The sequence below is a fragment of the Notolabrus celidotus genome, chromosome 3 (genome assembly GCF_009762535.1).
Source record: "Notolabrus celidotus isolate fNotCel1 chromosome 3, fNotCel1.pri, whole genome shotgun sequence".
Lineage (NCBI taxonomy): Eukaryota > Metazoa > Chordata > Actinopteri > Labriformes > Labridae > Notolabrus > Notolabrus celidotus.
Window position 1 is genome coordinate 11739729 of NC_048274.1, and position 20961 is coordinate 11760689.

The 20961-nt window shown below is 37.4% G+C and overlaps 1 protein-coding gene across 1 annotated transcript; it reads right to left on the minus strand.

Annotated features, from left to right (window-relative positions):
* Positions 1-8483: 8483 nt before the first annotated feature.
* Positions 8484-11082, minus strand: calca (calcitonin/calcitonin-related polypeptide, alpha). Its single transcript, XM_034680094.1, has 4 exons — positions 11006-11082; positions 10052-10143; positions 9550-9675; positions 8484-8911 (listed from the first exon to the last, which is right to left on the minus strand). The coding sequence occupies exons 2-4, from the start codon at positions 10135-10137 to the stop codon at positions 8761-8763; spliced, it is 363 nt and encodes a 120-aa protein (XP_034535985.1). The 5' UTR covers positions 10138-10143; positions 11006-11082; the 3' UTR covers positions 8484-8760.
* Between the last annotated feature and the right edge of the window lie 9879 nt (positions 11083-20961).

The window sequence follows — 20961 nt, forward strand, 5'->3', positions numbered from 1 at the left end:
AGAAGAACCTTAAACATATGAGTTTCTCTTGTGCAATAAGTCATACTTTTAAGACATCTCAGACACAACGCTGCATATGCAAAGTTAGACAATTTAAAAAATATATATACAAAGTTGAATACCAAACAAGTTGGGATCAATGCTTAATTTGAAAAGTGAGATATTACATCAACAGACTGATCGTTATCCAGATGGTGACAAAGTGAAAATGACAGCGGCTTGTCCCCAGACACCCACGAGTTCTGGCGTCTTGAACAGCTCCTCTGAGACTCTGAACCAACTCCAACTCCAGCCCCTCATCTCCATCATTAGTTCTGTTTGGGTGTTTGCACATGGCTGCCCACATTCGGGAGAAGCCCAATTCTCCTCTGTCTAATCAACTGAGATACATGTTGTCGGGCAACACTCGGGGGAGAGAGCTGCACATTTTGAACACACCCTCCTTTTGAGCAGATTTCAAACACCACAGCAACAATCAAGATTCTTTTTAGTACTTAGAACTTATCAAAACTGCATGTAAGAAAGTACAGAGAGTGGAAAGCTTGGAGTATCCTGTTAGTCTGTTGAAACTTTTTTATGCATTTTTTATGCCTTTTACTTTCTATCAAGCAGCAGCAATCACCAACTAGTGTGCAACCTTTTGATAATGTTTTGTAGTCAGGTCTGAATGTTTTGTTAATTCCTGTCATGCTATGTCATCCTGCATTTACATGGAACGCATCTTAGTCCACTGACCATCAGGACTGCTTTCTACTAAATATTAATTTTGCAGGCAAATTAAAAGATATGGGGAATTCCTGTTTTTTTCTTTGATTGACAGGCTTAAGAAATTATGCAATTAGTTGCTCTCTTAAAGACACAGTACTGTTGTATCATATCCTGAGTCCAGCCAGAAACAGTTTAAATGGGAGGTTCAAGCTGAGCTTGGTTTTTTGGTGATTCCACAAACTCAGTGTTGTTGCACATATCCTAAACATAGTGCAATATCATTCAGGTGCATCTCAATAAATTAGAATATTGGGTTTTTTTTATATTTTTTTGGTAAAACAGGTTAACTTTCATATGTTCTTATATTCAAGACATAAGAAATTAATCTAAAAAAATAATTAATTAAGTTCAAGCCCTTTTCTGTTTTAATTTAGATTATTTTGACTTATAGCGCATGACCCAGAAAAGGGCCATAAATAATAATAATAATAATAATAAAACATTTTTTTTTCATGTATAGGCGCCTTTCAAAGCAGAGTTTTAATAGAACAACAAATTACATTGATAAAATCAACTAGAAATCCATCCATCCATCCATTATCTTGACCGCTTATCCCGTTAGGGGCCACGGGGGCTGGAGCCTATCCCAGCTGGCTTCGGGCGGAAGGCAGGGTTCACCCTGGACAGGTCGCCAACCTATCACAGGGCTAACACAGAGAGACAGACAACCATTCATGCACACACTCACACCTACGGGCAATTTAGAGTGATCAATCAACCTGAGCATGTTTTTGGATTGTGGGAGGAAGCCGGAGAACCCAGAGAGAACCCACACATGCACGGGGAGAACATGCAAACTCCACACAGAAAGGCACCCGCCCGGCCGGGGATTCGAACCAGGAACCTTCTAGCTGTGAGGCAACAGCGCTAGACATGATAAGTGCAAATCATTGATAAAATGAACAGGATAAAAGTAATTCATCATAATTTAATAACCAGTAAACATTCTGTTTTAAGAGTAATTTACCCAAATAAACTAGAATAATGCCTGAAATATTTTAGTTAACATGAATCTAAAATATTATTTTCACTTTCTTAAATAACACAGAAAATAATTACCCATTTTAAAATATTCTACTATATTGAGGTTCACCTTTTGTGACACATTCTGTTTGATGACTGCACACTTAAAACAGAGTTAACACTACCTCTCCACCACTTCAAACAAGTCCAAATTAAATGTAGGAATCCCTCCTGCCTCCACAACTGACCTCAGACATCCTGTGTTTCTGTCACCATCTGATCACTGTATTTATAGATCAGAGACTCACAGAGAGCAATGCACACTTTACTCATCGTAACAACACAGCACTGTGTTTTGTGTGTAATAATCCCTTGCTGAGGATACGCCAAGTTCCAAACACATTCCCCCTACAGAGACACGAGAATGGAGAAGTCAACATCTGTTAGAAGAGGCATGTCAATTAGAGGAGACAAGCAGCTCTGAAGTTCAGGGTCTGTTACACAGGAACTCTAGAGGAAAAGTGAAGATACTCAAGGGGGCTGTTAGACCTGCAACAATATGTTCCAAAGGATACCCACTGTTAATCAAAAGGGCTGTGTATTGGCATGATCCTGATGGTATAATTCATATCATGATAAAGGAGTACTATAGATTCCATGATATACTTTGCAAGCAGATATATATCACAACTTCTATAACTCTGCTTTTTTCATCGACCTGTGTCAACTTTGTTTGCAGTAGCAATATGTGCTTCGGTCTTCATTTCTTAGTCAAGGATGTGATGTTGGAAAGACAAGGTCAAACAGCTTAAGATAAATAACACTATGGCTCTGAAGTGGTTGTTTCTCTAAAAACAACAGAGAGAACCACATTTTTTAGTGCTAACTATTAATGAAACATTGCCAAAGTTCCCGGGTATGATAGCAGGGTGCTTCAGTGAATTTTTTTGCATCCCCACAATGCCAGGACGGATGTAAAGTGGAGGACCAATATCAGAGAAATATAGCTCAGAGAGAAAATCCTGCACTTGTACACAATGTTTTCTTTAGATATTCACATACAAAATGTCTATTAAGTCCCCAGTACGCACAGTGATTAACCATCCTATCAGAACATTACTTCTTCACGATTTTGTCCAATATATTTTGTAGCCCTATTCCTCCTCCATTTGAACCATCAATAGATCACTTGTGAAATTTAACTGGGGGATTGGGTACACATTTGACTAGCAAACTGTCATCCAGTTACCCAGTCTCTTGCATCACAAGACTATTGTTTTTATTTTATTAACATTAAATTACACAAAAACAAAAAATGTTGACAGTATTTAAATGAACAAAAAATACTTTATCATTATGAAGAATTGTTTCATATCATAGGAATAAGGTTGTTTTTAATCACACAAAGACGTTTGTAATAAAGAGTGTTAATATTTAATTTTTCTGTTATTTTAAGCAATTTTAGTTACTAAAAGAAAAAGTGTTTTTGCATAATGACTACACTTTTATCAAAATTAATTTATGACTAAATTAAGTAATTGCAACTATAACATAATGGCTGGCACACAACTCATATTCCACATGAAATTTTGGATAATTCATCCACCAATAAAGGCATTTTATTCTAAAAAATATTGTTAATATAGGCATTTATAGGAGATTATAGGAGTTAATCTATTAACTTCAATATTACAAGCTCATTACGCACATAACAGCAGAGACAGACAGAAATCACCAAACATTGCAATGCATAAAACAAACAGCTTCATAATATAGTTTCACTTACTTTGAGTTCAAACGTCATTCCCTCGGTGCAGACTAATTCTTGGGCTCCCTCCATGTTGGATACACCTTCTCCTCAGTCCCTCAGTAAAATCCTTAATTGCTTGCCACATGCCTTGACATGACAAAAAAATGTGCAACTGGTCATCAGTCTGTTGGTGTTTTAGTCCATAAAAACGTTATTGCTTCAAGGACATGCAAACTTTGCATACTTTGGTTGCATTTGGAACAAAGGTAAGCCTCTTTTTTCCTTAACCAAGGAAATTATGTTGTGCCGAAGTTTGCACTACTTTGGTATCGAAGCAGCATGGAAAACTAGAATAAAGTCTGCGTTAGATAGCTAAACAATGATATAGTCTGTCGAAACGCAAAAGTCAGATGTTGGTTCACTTGGTTTTTAATTCCACAGCGGGCTTTGGAGAAAAGGAACCGAGTAATTTTCGGCAGGGCCAGTGATACCTTCTGACCACATGGTGAAAAGTTAGGCAACAACACGAACACTAATGGGCAATTATCTCAGGTGGCGCACGACAGCCATAGCCACGCCCCCTCTCCTCCCAGGCAGCCAAAAAGTGTTAAAGGAAAACTTCACCATTTTACTAATTGGCCTACACTAAGCTACAACTTCCTGTGTTAAAAAGTGGAGTGTAAAACTGCAGCTTTTCAAGTGTCCTCTTGTGCCAATTAGGCCACACTGAGGACATTAATACTTGAGTTTGGTTCTGTTTTCTTGAGTTTGGTTCTGGTTCTGTTTGCTTGAGTTTGGTTCTGGTTCTGTTTGCTTGAGTTTGGTTCTGGTTTTGTTTTTTTGAGTTTGGTTCTGGATCTGTTTGCTTGAGTTTGGTTCTTGTTCTGGTTCTGTTTGCTTGAGTTGGTTCTGGTTCTGTTTGCTTGAGTTTGGTTCTGGTTCTGTTTGCTTGGGTTTGGTTCTGGTTCTGCTTCTGGTTCTGTTTGCTTAAGTTGGTTCTGGTTCTGTTTGCTTGAGTTGGTTCTGGTTCTGTTTTCTTGGGTTTGGTTCTGATTCTGTTTGCTTGAGTTTGGTTCTTGTTCTGGTTCAGGTCGGTTCTGGTTCGGTTCTGGTTCGGTTCTGGTTAGGTTCTGGTTAGGTTCTGGTTCTGTTTTCTTGGGTTTGGTTCTGGTTCTGGTTCTGGTTATGTTTGGTTCGGTTCTGGTTCGGTTCTGGTTCGGTTCTGGTACGGTTCGGTTCTGGTTCGGTTCTGGTACGGTTCTGGTACGGTTCGGTTCTGGTTCGGTTCTGGTTCTGTTTGCTAGAGTTTGGTTCTGGTTCTGGTTCGGTTCTGGTTGGGTTCTGGTTGGGTTCTGGTTGGGTTCTGGTTGCTTGAGTTTGCTTCTGTTTACTTAAGTTTAGTTCTGGTTCTAACCCTGACCTTAATCATAACCCTAATCCTAACCCTAACCCTAAACCTAAACTTAACCCCAAACCCTAACCCTAATCCTAATCCTAATCCTAACCCTAGCCCTAACCTTAACCCCAATCCCTAACCCTAATGCTAATGCTAACCCTAATCCTAACCCTAACCTTAATCATAATCCTAACCCTAACCCTAACCATAACCCTAATCCTAATCCTAACCCTAGCCCTAACCTTAACCCCAATCCCTAACCCTAATGCTAACCCTAATCCTAACCCTAACCTTAATCATAATCCTAACCCTAATCCTAACCCTAACCCTAATCCTAACCCTAATCCTAACCCTAACCCTAACCTTAACCCCAATCCCTAACTCTAATCCTAACCCTAACCCTAACCCTAATACTAACCCTAATCCTAACCCTAACCCTAACCCTAACCCTAACCCTTACCCTAATCATAACCCTAACCCTAATCATAACCCTAACCCTAAACCTAACCCTAATCATAACCCTAACCCAAATCATAACCCTAACCCTAATCATAACCCTAACCCTAAACCTTACCCTAAACCTAACCCTAACCCTAACCCTAATCATAACCCTAACCCTAAACCTTACCCTAATCATAACCCTAACCCTAAACCTAACCCTAACCCTAATCCTAACCCTAATCCTAAACCTTACCCTAAACCTAACCCTAACCCTAAACCTAACCCTAACCCTAATCCTAACCCTAAACCTAACCCTAACCCTAATCCTAACCCTAATCCTAACCCTAACCCTAATCATAACCCTAACCCTAATTATAACCCAAACCCTAATCATAACCAAAACCCTAACCCTAACCCTAGGGCTAGGGTAAGAATGGTTTTGTAACAGAATAAATGCACAAAATAATAAGGCTTCTCATAAAAACACTGTACGTAAAAGGGTTTCCAACACACAAACCATTATTTTTTGCAAAGTTATGGTAAAACACACGGCTACAAAAGATTGTAAATTAAGAGCTGGTCGGGAGTCGAAAGAGCCGGCTCTTCTTTTGGAGCTGAGTTAAAAGAGCCGGCTCTCTGAATAGAGCTGAACTTCCCATCACTAAAGCACATGCTTACCATTTGCACTCTTAGTTGCCCGTGGAACTATTTGTATTGTAAAACGTATCAATGTAAATACTTCAGACCTGTACCATAGTGATAAACAGATAACACTTCAATTTGAATCAAGTAAATACCACTTGTATCCTTTAAAACAGAGGGTCATTTCATTCCTTGTGGACTCAACATGACAACATTTATACTTTTCAAGTAATTGATCTTAAACGCTTTCAGAAAATTAACAGTAGCAAGACTCACATATCCCTTTGAGCCACTAAATGGTATAACAATGGTGTATATGCTGTTATGTAATGACAGCACAATTTTATAATTTATTAGAAATGTATTCAAATTATTTCACGGTTTCAACAAGAAAGAATAATGCTTTGATATCTATGTCAGTGATTTATTGGACAACATGATAATGCAGTATGTAGAGGCGTGCTCTAAAGGCTTCATCAGCCTGAAATGCTTTCGTGTCTCGTTGGGAGTGCCTCTTCATATTCAAAGCTAAATAGGTATCTGTGTCTGATGATATGATATACCTCAGCATACAGATTTAGGCAATCTGATTTTGTGATCAACTCAGTAAGAGGAACTAGATAAAAATGAAAAGTGTTTTAAAAGGACTCCAATTTATGTGTCTGTAACTGGTGAACTTTTGTTAGGGTCACAGAATTGTTCTAAGACACAGTGAATGGATCTATACTGACACAGTAGCACAAAAAATGTACTAACACTGAGAGATGGCATTATGAAAAGTAAATTCATAATGTAAGATCATTGTTTGAGATAGATTAGTGCTCAATGAATAAACGCAGTACTTTATTTCAACCACCAGAGGGCAAAACGAGTCAGATATTGAAAGAAAAAACATAAATGTGAAATGGTGCATCAGTGACATGCTCTTAGTCGTACAAAATATAATCAAATACCAGATAACTAGTGTTATATGAAGGAAATATTTTATTAAGAGTTAAAATGGATGTGTCTAAGTCTGTGGCGAACACACTGTGTCCTCTGTATTCCAGGGAAATGTGATTTTCCAAGCTCTTTGTTTTCATTCAACATTATATGCATTGTTTTGAAATATTGGAAAAGTGCTATTGAATGGTAAGTATGTTTTATAGCTTCTGTTATCCAATCAAACAGAAACAGTAATACAAAAAGCCATATGTAGCTAAAATACAATTTAATTTGCTTTCAGTCCACAATTATTACAATATTCAGAATTGTACATGTTTTCACAGCTGCATTTTACACCACAGTGGAATGTAATGAAACGCTTTACAGCAAGAAACAAGTCAGCCATAGTTGTTGAAGGTTTTGTTGTACAGTACAAGACTTTCAGCTTCACACACTGTGCTGCAGACACAGGTCAGATGTTCAGCTGAGGCTCAGGCCAATACAGAGAAAGCTATGTATACTAAACCCTCTTTGCAAAATCTCCTCTCAGCTAAATCTCCAGGATGACAATAACACTAATGCTACCTATTTCTCTTTATCAAAGCACAGACTAACATTTGACAAGTTTCTGGTGGTAGTCTCAAAGCAAGAGATCAGTCCATGTTTGTGGAGGATTATGCTCTTGTTTCCAAGTGATTGTAGAAAGATGATGATGGCGGTGATGCAGGTTTGCACTCAAAGGAGGCACTTGGTCCTAGAGAGCCAAAGAAAGGACAATCAGTGAAGTCAGTAATGCTTCTTTTTTGTACCTGCCAATCAGCTTCCACCTGCATGTGGTTTATAAATAACCAGATCAGAGTTTGCTTCTTGAGGTTAACAACATGCTAAATTACAGAGATTCTACCTTTTTATATATATGATATAGAACATATGACACACAATATGTAAGGATGAAATTAAGTGATACCTTGAGAATATATGGTGCTTTAAAAATAATATTATGATACTTCACAGGGCAATAAGTGCTTGCAAATTTCTCCATTTGGCCATATTTGTCTGATAAAGAGAGATATTTAGCCAAAATAAGTGCAACAACAAAACTTCACAAATTGGAAATCTCACCTTAGTTTCCAGAACAACAATGTCTTTGTGATTGAGCATGTTTCCTCAGTACTAACATACCTTGTTTCAGTCTTGTGCTCACAAAGAGCCGTGCCGCTTTCGTCTGCCAAACGCCTGGGCTCCCACGTTGGTGGGGACGTAGTTTGCGTGTCCCAGCCCTCCTGACCGACTCAAGTAGTCAGCCAAGCGGTGAGTTACACACGTGGCTGTGTTGCATGCCCTCTTCTGTGCTGTGACATTACTTGTAAAAGAAGAAGGATTAGCATGTTCGTTTTTTATGACCCAAAAGATCAGACATCAGACTTGACAACATGTTTAATATAGCTGAAATAAGCAGTGGGTGAATTAGATAAATACAGTGATGCTTACCCTTTTCTCCTTTCATTAATTAATTCAGTGATTTTTGTCTTTTTTCAATCACGACTGAATTAATAACAGCTCCATTGTAAGATATTATTTAATCATAAGAGGCACATAATAACGATGAGGGAACCAACAAGTTAACATTAGAAAGGTTGCTCCTGTCTTTTATTGTGTTTTAGAAAATGACCACTGATACACAGCTTCGGCTGATCCAAAGTTTTCAGGTCTCCTGCATAACTCTAAAGTCTGCTGGTGGAAAATAAGACAGGGTCCACATGCATCAGCAGTCTTTGAATGGATAAAGCTGAATGAACAAGCAAACGTTAACACAAACAGAAAGACAAACAGATAACTGAGGGTTTCAATTATATGAGGAGGTGCTGAAGTTTTTTTATGACTCGGATAGGCTTCGCTTCTTGCCGGGCGTCCCTGCTCCCACGTTGGTGCGGGGATAGGTTTGCAGTTTGTGAATATCCTGGGAGAGTTTGCCCAGCACACACGTGCTCAAGCCAGTGCAGCGTTTAGACATGGGTCTATCCAGGCTGTTAGAGACAGAGACACACATGCAGAAACAGGCTTACAGTAACTGGCATGCAGATGGATATTAAAAACCTCCATGCACATTCTCTCTCTTAATTGTCATGCTTTTATAGGAAGGCTAAACATTCACAGTGCATGCTAACATATCCAACAGGCAAATGCATACAAAATATTGTAGCTGGGTTGTCATGCTATCATGTCCAGTTTATTTTTCCCATATGATGTTTATTTGTATCATGCTCTTTTCAGTTTTCTAAAGTCGACTCGCTCTCAGGCATACAATTATGAATGTATGAGTAACTACATGCATGAAGGAATTATGACAGAATGTGAGTTTACATGAACTTCACTGAATATACCTCAATAATATTGCAAAGCAGCAAAGATGGCGCTGTTGGACTTATAAACAAAGTGTTATATTCTGCATATTTCACATAGATAGATAGATAGATAGATAGATAGATAGATAGATAGATAGATAGATAGATAGATAGATAGATAGATAGATAGATAGATAGATAGATAGATTTATAGATAGATTTATAGATAGATAGATAGATAGATAGATAGATAGATAGATAGATAGATAGATAGATAGATAGATAGATAGATAGATAGATAGATAGATAGATAGTCATACCTGTTTCCATCAGTTGTTTGAGGGTCTTGCTCGTCAGAAGTGATCTGCATGAAGTCCTTGATAGCTCTGAGCAGCTTCTGTGCATCGTCACCTGATAGTGTGAGTCCATCCGACATCAATTCCTTACTAGATCCAAATATTGATTGGGACAAAGATTCAGGGCAATGTTAATAGACTGTTTATGTGATAAAATGTGACTAGACTGTTTACAAAGTAATATTTAATGTCTACTTCTGATGATACTTGAATTATCTTTTGGACTTACATATCCTTGTACTTCTGTACATACTTTTATTTTATCTTATTTTATTCCTTCTGACAATTAATATTCTGATATTCTTACGTATTGTGTTCAAGAGCAACTGTAGTGACTTAATTCCCCCCAGGATAAATAAAGTATCTCTGTTTCTGATTCTGACTTACACAAAGTGAGGCAGAATTTTTGCATTGAAAGTCTTTACATTTTTATACCCTTCAGAATTAAGTCCTCAACAGCTCTCACCTGGAGGGTGCTGCCTGCGAGACGTACATCTGACAAACCATCAGCGAATAGGCAAGAAGCAGAGTCCACAGTTTCAGCATCATCATACTTCCCTGTGGAAAATAGAAAAACAAGTTAAAACAAACTGGTACAAGGGGAAACCTGTCCATGTACTCTGTGTGGCTTTTTTGTTGTTTTTTAACCTTTATTTTACCAGGAATAGTCCCAATGAGATACAAAGTCTCTTTTACATGGGAGTCCTGGCCAGGATAGCAGCATCAAAAGTTTCACATTGAAACCAAGACAAAACATATAGTGACAAGTGACTATTACATACATTTATAAATAAGCAGTGTTAAGCTCTAAAACATGTGCACAAGCTGATTGTTTTACCAAGTTTTAAAATCTTCCAAACAAATTAAACAATCCAGTTTTAGGTGACCCTGAAGCTCAGACCAGGATGAGGGAGCAAAGACATAAAAAGCACTTTTACCAAAGACAGAGCGAGTCTGAGGAATGACAAAAATAATTTGTCCATGGGACCGAAGATTACAGCCACTGACAACTTTAGGAGTCAATAAATAAGACGGCAGCTCCTGTAGTACTTTTTGTTCTGTATGCTCTCACAGCTATATGAGTCAGTCTCTCTCTCCGGCTGCCTCTCTATTAGTGCCACTGAAGTTGCGTTTGCAGATCGAAGAATTATTAGTTATATGGGGACACTTGAAGCTTTGCCAGCAAATATAACAGCAGCTCTTTCCATTAGCAGAATGAGCTGCAGTCTACAGAGTCTGTCATCGGACCGGTAAAGCTGTTCCTCCTGTACTTGTTAAATTAAACTGTTGTACAGTTCCCAAACCAGTTCACTGAGTCCTTCCCTTCACAAAACAACATCATTATTCATATCTAATATTTGACAGTGACTACATACTTTAAAAAAAAATCACTGAAACAGTAACTCTTATCTGTACTCACCTTGAGATAACAGATCCTGTGGTGATGAAGAAGTAAATGTTAGACTCACTTGTGAATCTGCTGAACGCTCCCAGCAGTGCAGGGTTTTATATATGTTCCCCACGGGTTTCCGTATTAACTGTGGGAGAACTTGATCATCCTCTATTGGCTAGTGGAGTGTTTTACATCAAACTGATAGCCAATCAGAAGTCCTACGTCACTTACTGTAAGCCAATAAAAGAAGTGGGACACAAAAAACATCAATGTGTGTGTCTCAGTGTTTAATTCATAAAAAAGTGCTGATGTATTTGAGACAGTCTGAAGTTGAATGCGTAGTTCTTACATATTTCAAGCAGAGTGAGTTGGACCCTGGAAGAATGAGGAGTAAAATATTGAACTGACATTTTATTTTTTACTTATCTGCTGTACGGATGTGGACCAACAGACAATGCAATTAAATGTGGTATAACTCGATGGTCACAAGTTGTTTTAATAATAATAATAATTTATTTGTAGAGCACTTTTTAAAAACCAAGTTACAAAGTGCTTTACATGGGCAGCAAAATAAAGCAGGCTGTTCATAAAATCAAACAAGTCAAGATAAAGAAATAAAACATATATATATATATTTTTTTAAGAGCTTTATTTTCAGTTTTTTGTTACAGTATATAACAAGACAAGAAAACAGACAGACAAAACATAATACAAAGGAAAGAAAGAAATAGGCATCATTGGAATGGAAAGCTATCAAAAGACAAAAAACAAAACAAAAAAACAAATAGACAAAACAAAGAAGATATACATATATACATGCCCATTCTGCCATTTAACAGTAAGGTGAGATATTAAATCAGTGTCAGACCAAAATAAAGAAAGTAAATAAAGGATGACACTCCACTGTCTAAAAGTCCAAGGGTAAATTAAAGTTCCAGGTGCAGAGTCCATATGTTCAGTCTAAGGTGTAACAACCCACCATCAGTGCAGTCCAAACAATGCCTAAATTAATCAGGTAGCATTTTTTTTACTTTTAATATATTCAATAAAGGGACCCAAGAATTTTCACAAACTTAGTGTGTGAGTTTGAAAGAGTGTATCGTATCTCCTCCAGGTACAGACAGGAAACCATTTATAAAACATATTTTAAAAGACATAAAATTCCTCTAAAGGAATACAATTATTTTAAAATATATGTCTTAAGACGGTTATAATAATATAGAATAAAACAACATAAAATAAAATTCAGATAAAATCAGGAAAGGCTCTACGATAAAAGTGTGTTTACAGAAGAGATTTAAAAGAGCTCACTGACTCAGCAGACCTGATCTCCTCGGGCAGATGGTTCCAAAGTGTCAGACCCCTCACTGCGAAGGCTCTGTCTCCTTTTGTTTTCATTTTTGTATTTGGAAAGCACAATAAACCTCTCAATGCACACGTCAGCTCAGTGTAAGTCCATGTAGAGCTTTAAAATCAATCAGTAAAATCTTAAAATCAATTCTAAAACATACAGGGAGCCAGTGCAAGGAAGTAAAACCGGAGAAATATGGTCATATTTTTTGGTTCTGGTTAAAGCCCTGGCAGCTGAGTTCTGTACAGTTTGGAGACGATTAAGGGATTTTTGTACATGCTGCTAAAAAGACTGTGTCAATAGTCCAGGTGTGATGATGATGATGATCTGTCATTGGTGTATACTTTTATTTTATACAGAGGTTTTGATGAGGTACTACGTTAACTTCAAATGTGGAAGATCAACAAGGCAGGGGTTTCAAAGATAGATAGTAGTTATGTCAAAGGTAATACATCACTAGTTTGTCATTTTAAGGGTTAAAAAAAAGTTTTCAAAATTATGTCAGCAATGTAAGTTTTAAGGTACAACTGAACTCATAAGACCAATAAGTCCCTGTTGCAACAGCTCAGTCAAAGCATTTGCAGCGAGCAAAGGTGAACAGGGTCAAATGTGCAGTGAAGACAAAGTTATCTTTGAAAAGGAAACAGCTGTTCTCCTGAGAGACCGTTCAAAGAAAGTTCCATAATAACACAAACTACAGCCTGCAATCATAAGCAGTAGTTTAAATACTCTGACAAACACCTTCAAAACAGAATATGTAAAAGAATATGGCATCTGTGTCCATGGTTTGTTATGGTTGTACACATCTAAATGCACTTTTTTATTTAATTATGTCTATTTTAGTCTCCAACTTATCAGGTCTGAATGTCAAATAATCCTGTCAGTAAGTGCAAAGGATATCTAACTTCCCACCTGACGACTTTGATCCTACTTATTTTCATATCTCTGTTCATGTTAAAAGATAGAAAACACCTTTCCTATAAAGGCTTGGCTTTAAAATCAGTCCTGTCCATGGATAATCTGAACCTTCCCACAGATTTCAGTAGTGTCAGCTTGCTCTGAGCTAATTACTGAGCTGTTGGTCTCCGGCCATCTTCTAATTCCCTCTTATGTAACAATATTGGATGATGTATCATAAAGCATCCAGCCTCCCAGTTAGGTTTTGCGTCACAAGGAAACTCATTAGTGTGGATGAGCCTTTTAGTGCTATTGAGCAGACCTGCAGGCTCAGTACCAGGGGCACTAAATTGGTTCCCAGAAGCTATAGATTCAAACTATATGGCTCTGTACTGAAGATTCGGATCTATAATCTTGATCTCATTTGAGGGCTTGGCCAAGAAATATAAAGCTGTTAAATTCAACTTTTAGGTAGCTTGTAAAGCAAATCAAGACAGAAAAACAATGTATATTCTGCATAGATTTAACATTTAAGTATTAATAAAATTACTGGTAATTTAGTTAATTAAATAAGTTTGTAAATAGGAAGCCACTATAATATTAAAAGAAGGGCAACCCTCCTCAGATGACCACATTAACATCTTCAGATCTGTGTCATGCTAGTGCAGTATGTAGTGGCGTGCCCTAAATTCAGCAATACAGGATGATTGTCATCAGCCTGAAGTGCTCCCGTGTCTCTTTGGGATCGTCTGTTCATATTCTTCTCATAGTGTAAAAATAAGTCCCTCCACACTTTTTGGACCCAGGCCTCAATTCACCCCTTCATGCACCGAGCAGGGACATCAGTCGACGCAGAGAAATAGCATTCCAAGGGGAAAAGTTTATTGTCAAGAATGCAATTAACTCACTCTGTTCGCATTCCCTAATGTTAGGCATGAATTGGCCTGGAAAGTTAATTACAACACAGGAGAGCATTCATAACAGAGAGGGCAACGTTATGCTCACTGCAGTGCTCATCAATGACAGCCTCAGCTGAGTCAGTGTGAATGTGTCTTCACCCAAAGAGAAGCAGGGCTGTTCCTGGCAGGGACTCAAAACCCCCACAGAGAATTTCATTTAAAACTCTCTTTTATAGACACTTTACACATTAGTATGTTTGGCAGCAGCTGATATGCAGCTGGAATTACACCACAGTGAAGTTTAATTCAAGTTTGCACATGAGAATTTGGACATTTTAGCACAATGCAGTGTTAAATGTACATCAGTCCTTTGAGCAGTTTTAACCCCCTTTGGGTCTCCGGGTTCATGTTGAGGCTATTAGCACTTTCAGGGGGGACCTTGATTATATCTCCACATTAGACAGAATTAAAAGGTCAGCAGAATAAAGGTTTTTTATTTTTATGAAACTTGGAATTATTGTTGAGAGACAGAAGAGGTCTAGGCAGGCAGAGACTGTGCAGAGTGCAGTTTGACGCAAAAAGTACCAAAATAGCACTCTGCTACCTGATCTGCATGAATACCTCAGCATGACTACACAACTCAAATCAGGACAGGCTGACTCATCTAAGGCCATTTAACAGAGATTTGATTCAATTAGCATTTCAGTATGCTTTTGACAGGAGTTAACTTGAGAGTATATATATCTTTGACTTATATCAGGACTCAGCTACAGTCTTATTTTGACCTGACAGAGGAAGTGGTTCACTGCTGCTGGATTCTCAGTCAGTAGCTGGTACCATGCACCCACAAACTCCTGGATTAAGCATTGTTTTTGCGATCACAAGTTACCTAAAAATTTGCATGTGCCATTCTTAAAGTAAAGATCCACTCCCTGAAGTAACTGTAGGATCAGAGAGAGAAACACCAAATACTGACGCTGAATTACTTGTTTTATGTTTTATATGATTTTTCTAATTTTATCTACCAGACACCTGAATTTCCTCCTCCGGGATGAATAAAGTACATTCTATTCTATTCTACTCTATTCTATTCTAAATCCTGGTTAAATCAGCAACAAACCTGCACTCATTTCTGATTTCTGATCCTTTGCAATGTGTGTTTTATTGTATCTAGCTGTTCTTATATATACACTACCAGTCAAAATTTTGGACACACCTTCTCATTCAATGTTTTTTATTTTTTTTAATTATTTTCAACATTGTAGATTAATACTGAAGACATCAAAACTATGAAATGATATTGTTTTGCCATAATATGGATTACAACAGTAGTCAAATCGGGCTATCCATTGTGTACTAACTCTACCTTTGAATAACACAACTCATGGTCTCAAACACATTAAGAAGGCAAGTCATTCTACAAATGAACTCTTGACAAGGCTCATGTTAATTAGAAACCAGTGCAGGAGACCACTTCATGAAGCAGACTGAGAGAATACCAAGAGTGTGCAAAGCTGTCATGAAGGAAAAAGGGGGCTACTTTGTAGAATCTAAAATATAAAACATATTCTGGTTTGTTTAACACTTTTTTGTTAATTAAACAATTCTATATATGTTCTTTCATAGTTTTTATGTCTTTGGTATTAATCTACAGTGTTTCAAATAATTAAAATAAATACAAGCCCTTGACTGAGAACGTGTTTCCAAACTTTTGACTGGTAGTGTATTTATTTAGATTTTATTTTTTGTTCAAACTTACTGTTTTAATATTTACTCTCTCAAAAGCCGTCCTATTCACGGGTGTTGCAAATGAGCATTCGCTACAAACACGATGATTATTGCATGAGATGGCTGTTCTCAGTTTGTCTTTGTATACCACATTTGTCCCTAACAAATAAACTAGGAATAAAACATCATTAAGGACTGTTTGGCAACACTAAAGCAGTGGGATGGCAGTTTTTCTGATGAGTGTATAAGCTTTCAAGGTGCAGGAATGATATTAGATGATGCTGTAGTCTGCTAAATTATTCGTAAACATTGTCAAAATTTGTCAAAAAAATTGAAAAATAGATCTGACAGCTTTTTATCCATGTAAGGAGAAAATTAAAAAAGTTGTATTGCTGTGTGTAAAACCTTTAAATGTGAATTACTTGTAAACAACTTACAGAATTGTACCTCCAAAACCAGTTTAATCTTATAAAAGAAGCTCATGGAATCGTCAGCGTTAGGTCAAGTATCCATTAGCAGAAGGCTGTCCACCTGCTGCTCTCCATTAAAGAAGTGACCAAATCTAAGCTAACATTTAAACACCTGGTCAGTGGTTGCAGAAGGATTACAGGACCGCTTCATCTTCCTGCAATCGCAATTACACTGTCAGGAAAAAAGAAGCTCTGGACAGCATTATTATTTCCATTGAAGGGCTGTAATTACATTTCCCCCATACACTTGATAATTTCAGTCATCCGGATGGTAAATAATGTACTGTGGAACAACATTGGACAAGGGACCCTCCCAATAAAACATGCGCATACTCCACAGGAAAAACGCTCTCCTTATTAGCTTATAAAGTAAAGAATGACTCTGTTCTCCTCATGTGCGGTAACTGCGTTAATCACATAGCTTGTTTAATGATGCAATGTAGAGTAAACTGAGATATTGTTCAGTTTCCCATACTATTCATGTAGTGTTACATATTTCTTTAGTTCATTACGGTTGTGTACGCCCATTCTGGACCATGCAGCAAAAAAATATTGGATTTTTAAAAAGGGGAAATCTTCATTCTGCAGATATCCTGAACGCTGATGCAGCAGACGTGAATTTAGTATTTTTGCATGGTCTTGCATTGGCCAAGCTCCATTCCCATAATTTTTCTAAAGTGTATCTTGTACAAACTCACAGTGACAGCAAGGCCAAACAAACCTTCTTCGACCCTTCTTTTTCCCAGCTGTGGTCTTTCTCACCTGAGCCTGAGGACTCCTGAACACAGAATTCCTAACACAGATGAGTTAAACAATCTCTAAAACATGTTCGGAGTCAGCTCCAGTTTACTACCAGCTGGGTATGCCAACAAAACCTCCAAACCATCTCAGCTGACTCATTTTGATGCTATGAATCAGCTGCCTCGTTTCATGTTGGCAGGGTTGTTTTTTTATTTGGCAACCCGCTCCAGGCAGACTCTCTGGTTAGCTGTTTTTAACATTCACCACTTTGTAACTTCTTCTTCAAAATATTGTCAAAGTATCTCACATTATTCTCACTTCACATCCAAATCAGAATGCCTTTGTTTTAAATGTACCAGGGATAGCGATTGTGATGATGGGTTGGCTTTCATTGTCCGCTCAGTTACAAAACATGGTCCACATTAACCACCTGGACCCTTGCGTCGCTGGTATTTTCATTAACCAAGCAAGATAACGCCACAGTGAGAACATGTTTATTTGATTAAATCTGACTGATGTGTTTAGTACTTCCAGAATAGCTTTTGAGTCCAGGGAGCTGGCAGGAAGCAAATAAGTAATTTGCAAGAATGTCCTCATTAGGTGGCTCTAACAAATGTGAATGATTGGGAGAGGTCTGTAAAGGCCATTCAAGGCATCAGGCATCTGAGAAGAAAAAAAAATACACTTACCAGCTGCCTCAGCAGGAAGGAACGGCTGGATAAACAACATTAGTCTAATGAGGATTTAGTCATGATGAAATGATCACACAGCAGAGTGGAGTGCATGGTTTTACAAAGTGCTAATTGTTTATAGTTAAAAACCCCATTAATGAGATGACAGAATTTACCTTGGTTAACGTCTGCAAGCTCAATCCTCTCTCCATACAAGAAAAGAAGGAGTGACTAACTAGATGATGGTAGAGTGCGTCATGTCTATAGATTAAATCGTTTCTCAAGTTTATGTCTGGAAAACAATCACTTTCCAAATTCACAACTTTCTGCAAAGCTGAGAACCTCCATGCACAAACCTGCGCCGTGTGGATGAGTTAATGTTTAGCTAACAAGCTTGAAAAATCTCCCACAACTTTGCAAGTCTGGAATGTGGTGAACACCATGACCTTTAACCTCTAGATGTCGAGCATGACCTAACCTTTAACATGTTGAGGTAAAGGAACCTGCAACAACTTACTGGGGCAAAGTTGATTTGCTTAAAAACAAAACAGGATAACACAAAAAACTGCTTCATCGGTGCTTTTACGTTACATAAGTGAAGGAAGCTGAATTTTTGGATTTATTTGGAAAGTGATGAATCCCTTTAAAAGATTTCAGTCGAAAAACGGTCGGAATGATCTCTGAGTATGTTTTGTAGTATTGCAGTCTATGTGGCATTGACTGATTATGTTCAGACTGTGTGTTCAGTTTGTTTCTTTGCTTTTTAACTCTATTTCAGTTTGTAAAATAAGAATTCAACAAAGCACACTGTTCAAATTTCAATCATACGAATGTTTCAAAGAAAAAAAAACTTTAAAAAATGTAAACATAAATTTAATACAATGAGAACTATTCAAAAAGCAAAAAGCACATTTGGAAGTTGAAGTTTTAAAGTTTTACTGATTGTGCACAAACAGGCATGATCACCAGCACCGACAAACATTTCTTTCCTGCTTCTTATCCACAGACTCTTCCTGTATTCATGAATTAATGACATTTAAAGTTTGCTGTTCAGTTTGTCTCTCACCGTGATCAGAAGCAAGATAGTGTGATATGAAACTGTCAAAGCATTCGATTAAGAAGTACATAGAATATAATTTTCCTCTTACTGGATTCAAAGAATCATATTTCGAACATGCAATCACCTTCACCTTCACTGCTCTGCTTTTTTTTGTAGGATGTTTGGTAGAAATCTTAACAGCAAGATGGTGAGTAGAAGAAGTCCTTCTGCTTTTCTCTCCATGCAGGAGCATTATGGTGGAGTGGAGGCTCTGTTCATTAGGACAGTGGCCTCAGATAATACTGGGATCACCTGTTGTTTGACTTCCACTCAAACTAGTTCCTAGTAGTCAGGGCGCTGTTGGCCGTAGAAGTTTAGGTGCACGCCCCACGTGCGGGGGGCTGGGGTCCTCATCGCAGCAGTCACTGGTTCAACTCCCGATCATGGCCATCCCCCCACTCTCTGCTCCCCACATTTCCTGTCTCTCTGCAGCTGTCCTATCAAATAAAGGCAAAATGTCTCTCACCCTCCCTTCTTTTGATGAAGATTGTGGTCGCTGCTGGCCCAGGCTTGTGTCTCCCTCTGTCTTGATGCATCTATGTCCCTTTAATGCATGTAACTAACTCTGTATGTTTCACAAAGTTATAGAGCTGTCTCATCTTACTAGTTCCAGTGGATCCTTGTAGCAAATCGGCTCCCCCTGTGGACCTGTTACAATCATTATTAGCAATAATCAAACAATCATTGTTGTAGCACTTACATTTTTTCCCTTACATTACATCAGTCTCTACATTTTCCTATTACTGGTGCCGCCCATCTGTCTCTTCTTGTCTGTCTGACCATGTCCCTGTTTGTTTGTATCTCTCTATCCGTCTTCTTCTCTCTGTTAATTAATAGGGTGATGGATTTGCTCCCATCCTTTAGTTTTGTTTGTTTATTTGTCTTATCTTCAGTGTACTATCTCTGTCAGACTTGCATAATAAACCTCTTTCATGTAACAACTAAGACGCTGCCCCCCTCTTAGTCCTTTATGCAAAAAAAAAACCTTTCTTCTTTTTCTTTATGTACACATGGTATTAACAGAATGATTACTTTGAAATTACACATCAGTCTGCAACATGTGAGAACTCAGCAGGCTCAGCCAGCAGAGAATATACTTTGACCACTACACTGAACACAGTCAACACACTTACACATTTTAAGAGGAGAGTGTTTACTTACTTGTTCATGGTTTTGGTGTTATACTTAACAGATTAAAAGCAGTTAGAGTTCAGTTCCTACTTTGCAATGTTGTTAGTTAGCTAGCATACTGACGTTTGCTGAGCACTCTAAATTGCTGACCTGGCATAGCCTGCCCAAACTCTAATTTGTGAATAGATCAGTGACATCAAAGTCCCTTTATTTATTCCCATAAGGTATTATAAGGGGCACAGACTAAACACCTCCTGACTGGAACTAATCAGAGAAACAAAACATGAGTCACAGCAGAGGAATGCTAGGATTGGAAACTGGTTCAAACATTTTTTACAGTTCATCGTCTCACAAAGACATTTGGCAGTGACAATTACCCAAAAATATATATTGACATCCTTCTTGATTGCTCATGAAAATTATTTTATTGAGTTGAAAGAGTCACAAAGTTATATTGAAATGACCTTTTATAGAACTTACTGGTACAATTATTACATATATATAATAATATATATTAATATTAAGTCTGTATTTATATATCCATATATAAATATATATTCATATTAGGTCTGTATTTACATATCCATATATAAATATATAGATATATATTCATATTAGGTCTGTATGTATATATCCATGTATAAATATATAAACATATATTCATATCTTAATAAATATATATATATATATATATATATATATATATATATATATATATATATATATACACACACACACACCTACATTCATACTTATGGGTTATTATATTATATTTCATACATACATACATACATACATACATACATACATACATATCTTACTATTCTCTACAACCTGTTTTAGATCTCAAATATGCTTTAAATGTTCTCTATTTGCTAGCTAAATACTAAGAAAGAGGCTTCCACACTTTTGGTGATTCTGTCTGAGGTTTCCTAACAATGAGTGGCTTAGAGGTCGACCTGGTCTTCCCTTCTATAATTTAAAATGCTAAATTAT